The sequence below is a fragment of the Mytilus galloprovincialis genome, chromosome 6 (assembly GCF_965363235.1).
Source record: "Mytilus galloprovincialis chromosome 6, xbMytGall1.hap1.1, whole genome shotgun sequence".
Lineage (NCBI taxonomy): Eukaryota > Metazoa > Mollusca > Bivalvia > Mytilida > Mytilidae > Mytilus > Mytilus galloprovincialis.
The window spans coordinates 31,551,805-31,562,840 of record NC_134843.1 but is presented as its reverse complement, the minus strand read 5'-3'; the positions used below and the strand labels follow the sequence as shown (position 1 = coordinate 31,562,840).

Here is an 11,036-nt window from a genome sequence, read left to right as displayed (position 1 = left end):
GACTGTTGAACCTCTATTTTTGACATTTTTAACTATTATGTCTGTGTGTTTTGTTCACACATCAATATAATGGAATTTTATATGACTGGCACACTAGTGAGATACAAAGCTAGCTATAAAATCAGGTTTAAACCACCATTTTCTGCCTGTCTGTTCCAATTCAGGAATGTGACAATTTGTTTATTCGTTTGATGTCTTTGAGCTTTTGATTTTGCCATTTTATGACAGACTTTCCTTTTTAAATTTTCCCCAGAGTTCGGTAGTTTGTTATTTTATTTTTTTGCTTGTATAATTGAATAACTAACTATTAGATTACATTTGATGTGTAATAGTTTATTACAAATATGCTTGTACCTTATAGTTAAATATGGTGTTTTATCTATAGATATACTTCTTAAGGGGGCTCGCGGGTCTAAATCAAATTTTGTATTTAATATAGGATTTCTCTATATTTTTCTACAAATGAACTTTATCTTATACCTAATAGAAAAATGAAATAAAAAAAATGGGGTCACCGTCCTTTTACGCTCACAATCTGCCTTCGAAAGAAGCATACATTTTTGTTAATGTTCTTTTTTTTCTGTTGAACTAATAGGAGAAATTACAGAAATCGCTTAAATTTTACAATTATTTAGTTTATTCGAAAACAACGATAAAAAAATATAGGTCACCGATGACTTAAAAAAAAGATATTTCAATTTTATTAATGCCAAAGAATGGTATTTTTGCACCAAAGGGAGATAATTTTGAGCTTTTTCAATGATATCTACATTTTAAAAGTGACCTGGGCCCAACACAAATTGATTTTTTGGAATGATTTTTGTGCAATATGGAAAGTATCGACTACTTAAGGTAATATATAAAATTTGTAATGAAAACTAATGTTTAATTTTTTTCTGAAAATCTTATACCCGCGAGCTTCCTTACGTGGTAATTCACATTGATTAAAGGTTAAACATGTTACATTTCTGTTTCAATTCTCAGAAATAACTTCGAACACACTGTAAATCCACTTTTGATTTACAGTCGGTATAATAAATGAAATATTCAACTTTAAAAAGCAGGAAAACTTATTCAACAAATCAAATCCTGATTTTTTTTGGGGAAATTTAGATCCTGTTATACGGAAATATTCACCTTAAGGCGATTCTAGGCGAGTGGTTCATCGATGTTCAAATGACGTTAATCGATTAAGAAGATACAAATAAAAGTAACAAACAAACTTGCATGAACACCAAAGGGAACGTGTTGACAGGGTTAACAGCTCTTGTAATATCTCATTCGTCCTGCAAAGAAGCACTTAGTCAAAGCGCAGCAATCAGGAACAGGAATCAACAGGTTAAACCAGAAATCAGACGAATATTCTGGTACTAGTATCTTACTATCTAAGACAGCGTACACATGTCGCCAACCAACTCGTGATGGTTACCGTAGAACTTATATAGTTCCAATTCCATTCGTTTTTCCTCGAGCTGAAGCAGTTTACATGTCAAGAGTAGGGAGCAAACCCCTATTCATTTGAATATAATCAATCGTCAATACATACAAATTGTAATATGTGTATTAATTTGTATGTTATGGTCAAGCTATGAAGCGCATAAACCTGAAACATCCTTGGTGTTAAATTCAATGGTTTTGAATGATGACCGACAGTAAACCTTATTCCCGCCTCTAACTATAGCTATTAGAGGAGGGGATAAGGAGCTATAAGCTATAGTTACAGGACGGGATAAGGTGTCTCTGCAATGCTAGGCGGTGTTGTCGTAGAAGTGAGAAATAAAAAGTACAGGTTCCAGCCCCGCTTCAGATCTACACTAACACCGTTAGGTTGATTTTCTAGGCACTTTATATATATACATGTATATATCAAATGTCACAAACAGTTGAACGTGGTGAATACCAAAGAGCATGCATTATAAGACGTTATGATTTGCTCCCGCAAGTACAAGTTAGGGGCATATTGTTTTACTTCAGTCGGTCCGCCCCGTCCGTTCGTCCGTCCCTCCATCCCATTATGGTTATATAGTTATTTCAGACAACTCCTCCTACAGTTTAAATGCTAGGAAGTTTCACTTTGCTGGCAGTTTGTACATATATTAAAGGTGTGCATGTGACCAGGGTTTTGATTTGATTTATATTTACGTTTTTGGGAGAAAATCGAATTTTGGAGTATATGCTTGCATAAGAGGTGCATAGCGTTTCATGTTAATACATTCTATTTTAAAATAACACTTTGCATCTGCGGGGCATCATTTTTGACTCCCAGACACAATAATATCTCAACATTGACTTTGTTACTTCAGATTGAGTGCGGGGGCATCACTTTGACTAGTTTTTTAAAAGTATAAATCAACTAAAAAAAAGTAAAAATGAACGAATCTGCATGTACTCCTTTTTTTAATATATATAATAAGAGAAATAAATATGGCTTGACATTTAAAAAGCAGGTAATAAAATGTTATACCCAAAACCTTACCATGTGTAGACAACGTATATAAATAAGCAAATTAATGCTAATCATTAATTATTTCAAAGATTACTTTGAAAACAATCAATCAATTTCAATGTTTTTATCATTGACTATTTGTGAACTACCACCAGATAGAGATTGTTGTACCATTCCGTATGGACCTATCGGACACAGGTTTTTATCATTGGCCTTTTGTGAACTACCATCAGATAGAGATTGTTGTACCATTCCATATGGACCTATCGGACACAGTGGATATCCTGATGCAGCACAACCCGGAACTTGACCCGCTTTTGTGAACTGCATTGGCATTTGTCCAAGTTGGTAAGGATTAGGTTGGTATCCCATAGGAAACTGATAGCCCGGTACCTGACCTGGTATAACGTTAGCAACGTATATAGTGGTTGGCTTAAAAAATCATATAAAGCTATCATCATGCTATGGGTTACAATAAAATCATCGTATCTAATGTAAATATAGATATAACAAGATGTGGTATGAGTGCCAATGATACAACTCTCCATTCAAGTCACAATTTGTAAAAGTAAACCATTATAGGTTAAAGTACGGTCTTCAACACGGAGCCTTGGCTCACACCGAACAGCAAGCAATAAAGGGCCTCAAAAATTACTAGTGTAAAACCATTCAAACAGGAAAACCAACGGTCTAATATATAAAAAAAAACCCGAGAAATTAACTACACTGATGAACCACATCAACAAACGACAACCACTGAGCATCAGGTTACTGACTAAGGACAGGTGCACTCAAATGCCTTCGACTGTTATCTGCTCTTTGGTCGGGTTGTTGTCTTTTTTCTTTCACATATTCCCCATTTCTATTCTCAATTTTAAATGCAGCGGGTTTAAACGTTTTAATAGGTACCAACCATCACCCTTAACTAAAACAACAGTGTAACATCACAACATAGAAACACACTATAAAATATCAATTGAAATGGTAAGACATATTTTAACACAAACAAGTGAACATACACTGAACGAATAAATTTCATCTACGACACACTGTAAATACCAAATCAATAAAACAAGGGTGAGATGTAAATAATATCAGAAAGATAACCATAACATTGGACACAATGCTGCCAAATAAAATAATGTACACTGGTAAATGAAAATAATTTTGTTGTTCATAGTACGAGAACAGAAGTGAAAATTTTAGTATAGTCTTACCAAACACTTATCAAAGCACGTATATATTAAAAATAGAGAGACGAGATATAACACGAAATATGTAAACATTAAATAACAAAAAAAACCATTACAAATTGTACCAACAGGTCAAATCAACACGAAAGTACGAATTGAGAGTACTGGCAGTTACTGAAAGCTAGATTATTGACAAAAACAGTTAATAATAAAAAAAAAAAAAAACATGCATCAGCGCTAAAATCAACTAGGGATTTAGTATTTTAACGTCATTGACAGTCAAAGAAGACATGACTTGTGCAATGCCAAAAATAAAAGTATCGACAGGCAATAGGATTGTTAGGAGGTAACCCATATATAGACAAGAGGCTGTCACAACGACAGCAAACCGGATTTATTAACATTTATTTGTGTCCTGCCAATATCACAAAACCATAACTGATGAACGGTGAAAGTGAAAATCGTCAATATCAAATTTGACCTCCATTTTGTCATCAGTATGAAGATATTAAAATTTGAAAGGCTTAGGTTGAATGGTTCATGAGTAAATGCAACAACATGAATGGAAACGGCATTTTTCTATCTTTCAAGAACCATAACTCCTGAACGGTAAAAGTCAAAATCGACATTATTGAACTTGACCTCCATTTTGTCATCAGTAACAACATATTAAAATTTGAAAAGCTTTGGTTGAACAGTTCATGAGTAAAGGGTGCAATCAACAGTTTTTTCTATGACGTCACATTTTGAGGGACCATGCATAAGTGACCCTTAGTGGTGGACTTATTAATAAAGATACTTGTATAAAACTAGATATTACTGGAATCAGAATGTTCTCTAGTTTATAATGAAATAAAAATAATGTGTACTTTTAATATATAAAAAATATTCCATCCAATGAACATGGGGAAAAAAAGGTCTAATTTGAACATAAAAAACTTGAAACCAGGTCATGTGCACACCCATGAAGCTATGATTCATGCACATTTTACATAATCAAAACTGTATGAAATTTGTAGGTTTTTACCTGGCCTTTCGAAAAAATCTTGTTTCAGGGTACGGTTTCCTGCTCCGAAAAGAGCTACAGTGGCTGCAAATAAGTTTTCAATTTTCACTGCCAAAAAAACAGGATGTTTACAGTGTTGTCTCCCCTCAAAACATGTAAAGTTAATATAATTTTTAAAATTATTTCAATCATTCAACCTGTTTTAATTGAAAGCTAATTAACTAATTTTTACAATCAAATACAAAAAACATGATACTTTTTCACCAATTGAGTAAATAAACAGGGGTTTCCCTCCATGGTTATTTTAATTCGGGGGAATAACCCCTAGTTTTTTTTTATACGAAACTGTTTATAGCACCCAAATGCACGGACACGACTGGAAAAGCCATTTTCACTCTTTCAAGAAACATAACTCCTGAACGGTAAAAGTCAAAATCGTCATTATTGAACTTGACCTCCATTTTGTCATCAGTAACAACATATTAAAATTTGGGAAGCTTTGGTTGAACAGTTCATGAGTAAATGCACGGACACGACTGGAAATGCCATTTTTCAATCTTTCAAGAACCATAACTCCTGAACGGTAAAAGTCAAAATCGTCATTATTGAACTTGACCTTCATTTTGTTGTCTGTAACAACATATTAAAATTTGAAAAGCTTTGGTTGAACGGTTCATGAGTAAATGCACGGACAACATTTGGTTGCCGCCCGCCCGGCCGCCCGCCGTACATCCCCAAATCAATAACCGACATTTTTGTCACAAAAATCCGGTTAAAAATGAACATGGATGTGTATTTATACATCCCAATAAAAAACGTTTGATAAGAATACAAATTTAGTTATGTTTTTAATTTACTGATGACAAAATCGATAATTGTGTCAATGTAAACTATATTCAAAGACCTAGTTACAACATTGGTAAGATAACCTTTACATTGCTTTACTAATAAGTTTCTTTAAAGCCTCGGTCACACCTTACCTTAAGCGTACGTTTTATCCGTCGACGTTCGTTCTGTCCGGTGGAAAATTTTGAGCATGTTCAAAACTTTGAACGGAAGTCCAACGGATAAAATGTCCGTTGAACCTCCGTTGAACGTCCGTTAGGCGTCCGTTTTGTACGGTACTCGTCCGTTTCGTTTCAGTTTTGTATCCGTTACCTGTCCGTTATACATCCGTTGGAGGTCTGGCAGATAAATTCACCAACGGACTTCTAACGGACGTCTAACGGATAAAACGGATGTTGAACGAATGAGAAACGGACTTCTACCGGACGTATAACGGATAAAACGGATGATGAACGGATCTGAAACGGATAAATGCCGATTGAGAATTTCGCGTCAGAAATGCCAATTATTGGTATGTCAGATTTCTTAAGGTTCATGAATTCTTATTCATAATCGATCTTAGAGTAAAGGCACGTCTTCACAATCAAGCAGCTCTTATTTGAAATGGCCAAACACTGCCCTTTGGTTGCATGTTGAAGAACAAACCAAAACCAGTAACACAGAAACATTTGGAATATTTATGCGATTTACGTGTATTCTAATTGTCGTCTTTAATTTTTCCGTATACCTTGTTCATCCGTTTTATCCGGTACGCTTCCGTTGGGTGTCCGTTGTATGCGGTACTCGTCCGTTGGATGTACGTTCGACATCCGTTCTTTCCGGTACGTTTCCGTTTCTCGTACGTTGCATGTCCGGTGTGTGTCCGTTATGCATTCGTTACACGTCCGTTTTATTCGGTCAGGACATCAACGGACTCCCAACGGATAACACTTTGTCAACGGACAACTTTTTGTTCATCCGTTAGGCGTCCGTTCGTGATATCCGGTAAGTAAAAAAAAGTAATCTTTATTTTAAAGTCGGGGTTTCATATATACATAATAACAAAGAACATGAGCTCTTAAGAGCTCTTTAACCGACTGATATTAATAAACAAAACATACATGTAATAACATCAGATACACATACTACACAAACATACAGACATCACACATATATATTAATACATAGATAGCACATGCAGAATAAAAGCTAAGCAAGATATATTAAAACAAATGTCTAATATCAGCACATATATAGTAGCACATAGTATTTATATAAGAGTAGCACATGCAAACTTAAACACTTTAAGCACAAACAAAAGACTGCATGCAGCTATAGCAAAGGTAATGCATAAGCAAAAGAAATAAAGGGCTAAATAAAAAATAAAAATAACTGCAAAAAGATAAAACCATAAAAAAGCAAACAAACAGCAGGCTTCGAGATCAAGTTATGGGGCAGCAAGTAAGTACATTATTTACAAGAACTGCATGTACATTTTTCTGAAAAACACCAGGTGGAGATAAAATTTTTGAACTGGCCAAAAGTTGATAAGCTCCTTGCCTCATTTGGCAAGGAATTCCAGAGTTTTGCTGCCTCATAACTAAAGCTTTTCTTACCATACCTTGTTGTTTTTGGCCGTGGTATATCTGCTATGCCTTTGTACCTGAAGTTATATGAATTTTCTTTAATATTTACTAAATTATGTAGGAATTTTGGACTTGATTTATTTATTATTTTATATGTCTCTAATGCCATGGTTCTCAATCTTCTGATTTTTAGTGCTGGTAGCTTAGATTGTTCAAGAAGTGTATTGTAAGAGTTTGTGTAGTCGTCATAAATAAATCTGAGTGCTCTTTCTTGTATTTTTTCTATTTTCTTTGTGTTTTGTTCACTGCAGAAGTGCCATGTAAGAGGACAGTAGCTGAGGTTTGACATGATAAATGAGTGGTATATTGTAAGTTTTGAAAGTCTGGTGAGATGAGTGCCAATTCTTTTTAAAACGTTTAGTTGTCGTGCAGCTTTTTTGCAAATATTTGAGATGTGAGTGTTGAAATCCAGTTTAAAGTCTAAGGTGTGACCGAGGCTTAAAGGTTCGATGAGTTTACACGGAACACATAATGATTTCCGCGCTCAATATTACCGTAAAATTTAGGATGTGAAATACCGTTTTCTACACGTACAGCCAAATTTACTAATCAAATCTTTGTATCTAGTAAATTTAGTAAAAGTTTTAAGTAATTTATGGTAACGGAATCCCTGACTTAATATTTTACCAGTGATGCATTACCGGAGGGATTGTATTTGATTTTCATATGATGAAGACATATTTTTTCAATCAGTTTAATTATGGTCTGGAGCTGACAGTCCTTCCTTTGTTCATTTATGTATCATTGTCACTTTGCTTAGTTTCTTTTGTTACCTATTCTGACATTGGACTCCGACTTCTTTTGCATGCGCGTAGCTACGTAGCTACATTTACGTCAAAACGCCCGGGCGTACACTTGAATTTTGAAAATAAAACAAACAATCGACATAGAATAAGAAAAACTGGTCAAAAGCACATCAGCCTTGTGCTTCTTTTTTTCAATGGATTGTGATTTTGAATAAAAAGGGACTAACTTTACTCAAATATATTTGTTCGAATCTTTTGTAAAAGTCTGAATCTACTATAAATTCGACGTACCTTTTCTTATATTTAAAGCAATTCCCTATCTGCTCAGATTCGATATGCTGTTTGTTTTATTTGTCGAGCCTGTGATTTATGTCCCAAAAGCGAGACAAAGCGGCGTCAATATTTAGGTTCCGAATGTGGATAAAGTCTTATGAATGACTCTCCGTGAAATTTTACGAAAGTTGGACATAAACTGTTTATGATCAAAAGAGTATTCAGAGCAATATAAAAATGCAATTATATCTTTAATTTTCCCGCATTTTAAGGACAAAATGTATTTCTTTCTGCAATTGATAAGTGGTCGCAGTTTGGGCTTACATTTTGTTATTTCTTAATTACATTAACTGCTTGTCGAACCTTTATTGAATTTCATGAAAATGCCGAAGAAGCTTTTTCTATGACTAATGTCTAAAGCTAAAATTTTGAAAGCATTTGTTTTCGTTCATTTTTCTGTTCTTTTCTGATAGACAGATAGCCGGACTCTTCTTTACGCAATTAATTGTTTTATATGCTCAATTTATAAACCTTCATAGATTGTCGTGAAATATTCCAGATCAAGAAAAAAATATCAAAAGAAAATTTTTGATTTTTTTTAAATCCCTTTAAAGGAATGATAAATTGATTCACTTTTTGTGGGAAGAAATCCTAGGTGTTCAAGATTTTTTTTTATATTGAACCTCTTAGAAATATTTTTTTCGTGTTCATTATAAGGTGCTTTTGTCGATTGTATGCTCACTCACGGCACCCTTTAAACTTATTTAAAAGTAATATTGGTTTGGACGTTTTCTCTAAAACCAATGACCATTAGGCTAGCTTCCAGTTTAACACGATGAATAAGTTAACATATTACAAAATTTAACCAAAACAAACAAACCATTTAGATTCAAAAGTATGTTGCTATCAATGATTTTTGACTGACAGGAATTATTTACGGTATCTCATTCTCGATAGCTTTCGGGGGCTTCGTCACTTTCGAACCCACTACCAGCAGGTGCTTTAACAGTGAGCGGTTGGCATCCCTCATATCCCTCGCCAAGGTTCGGGCGTACACGTAAAAATGACCCAGCTACGCCACTGTTTTGAACTAAGTTTTACTGTGCGTATTGCTATATGTGTTTCATTCTACATTGGCTAGAGGTATAGGGGGGAGGTTTAGATCTCACAAAACATGTTTAACCCCGCCGCATTTTTGCGCCTGTCCAAAGTCAGGAGCCTGTGGCCTTTGTTAGTCTTGTAAGGTTTTTAATTTTAGTTCATTTATATGTTTTGGAGTTTAGTGTGACGTCGATTTTCACTGAACTAGTACACAGTTTTATTTAGAGGCCAGCTGAGGACCACCTCCGCTGCGGAATTTTCTCATTGTGTTGAAGACCCATTGGTGGACTTCGGCTGTTGTCTGCTCTTTGGTCGGGTTGTTGTCTCCTTGGTCGGGTTGTTGTCTCTTTGACATATTCCCCATTTCCATTCTCAATTTAATTGATTGCGTTCGTAAAAATTTATGACATCATTACACACACGGGCATAACGAACGAGTTGGGATATATAAACACCGTATATATATTGGAGCCAGTGGAAAATCTACGTTTAAAAAAAGGAAAATTAGTAACAGGGAATGAAAAATCGTCTCTTTTGTCGTAAATTTTAGTATTGAGTTTCCCTTTAGGAATTGAAATGTTTGTATCTAGAAAATTCTTACGGGTTCCGCGGAACCCAGTGTCTCGCCTACTCTTTCTGTTAATCGCAGGCTCAACAAAAATGAGGAAATAAATCAATAAAATATTCCTAGTGATACTATCTTTTGATTGTTAGAAGCTTCTGTCCAAGTTTGGTAAAAATCCAGGATAGTTTATGAATCAAATAAATGTTTAAAAACTTTAACTGCAGACTGAATGTAATGTTAACCGGAAGAAAACAAAATTTCCTAGGTACTAGCTTTTGATCATAAACAAGCTTCTGTCAAAGTTTGGTACAAATCCAAAATAGTATAAGAAAGTTATTAAAATTTTAAAAGGTTTAACCATAGAGTGAATGTGTTGTTTGCAGAAAATCTAAGTCAATTTAAAAGTAAAATACAAAAAAATATATTATTTATTGTTTTTACAAAATTTCCTTCTAGATACTAGCTTTTGATCATAAACAAGCTTCTGTCCAAGTTCGGTACAGATCCAAAATAGTATAAAAAATTTATTAAACTTTTAAAAAGTTTAACCACAGATCTAGAGTGAATGTGTTGTTTCCTGGCAGAAAATCTAAGTCCATTTAAAAGAAAACAGAAAAACGGATTTATCTTTTTTACAAAATTTACTTCTGGATACTATCTTATGATCATAAACAAACTTCTGTCCAAGTTTGGTAGAAACCCAGGAAAGTTTAAGAAAGTTCTGAAAATTTTAAAAACTTTAACCACAGAGTGAATGTAATTTTCCCGTCAGAAAAACTAAGTCCTTGTAAAATACGGAAAAAAATGGAATTTTATTTTTACAAATTTACTTCTGGATACTATCTTTTGATCATAAACAAGCTTCTGTCCAAGTTCGGTACAGATCCAAAATAGTATAAGAAATTTATTAAACTTTTAAAAAGTTTAACCACAGATCTAGAGTGAATGTGTTGTTTCCTGGCAGAAAATCTAAGTCCATTTAAAAGCAAAAAACAGAAAAACGGATTTATCTTTTTTACAAAATTTACTTCTGGATACTATCTTATGATCATAAACAAACTTCTGTCCAAGTTTGGTAGAAACCCAGGAAAGTTTAAGAAAGTTATAAAAATTTTAAAAACTTTAACCACAGAGTGAATGTTATTTTCCCGTCAGAAAAACTAAGTCCTTGTAAAATACGGGAAAAAATGGAATTTTATTTTTACAAATTTACTTCTGGATACTATCTTATGATC

General features: G+C 34.0%; 1 protein-coding gene across 4 annotated transcripts in view; it reads right to left on the bottom strand.

Annotated features, from left to right (window-relative positions):
- Positions 1 to 2,380: 2,380 nt before the first annotated feature.
- Positions 2,381 to 11,036, bottom strand: part of LOC143079369 (uncharacterized) — a 33,452-nt gene continuing 24,796 nt past the window's right edge. For 2 of the 4 annotated variants that reach the window (XM_076254647.1, XM_076254650.1), the window contains 2 exons: positions 7,092 to 7,133; positions 2,381 to 2,878 (listed from right to left, as the gene is read on the bottom strand). In XM_076254647.1, coding sequence (XP_076110762.1) covers positions 2,552 to 2,878; positions 7,092 to 7,133 — 369 coding nt within the window. In that variant the 3' untranslated portion in view covers positions 2,381 to 2,551. The remainder of the gene's footprint in view (positions 2,879 to 7,091; positions 7,134 to 11,036) is intronic. The other 2 variants (XR_012979400.1, XM_076254649.1) reach the window with 2 other exon arrangements.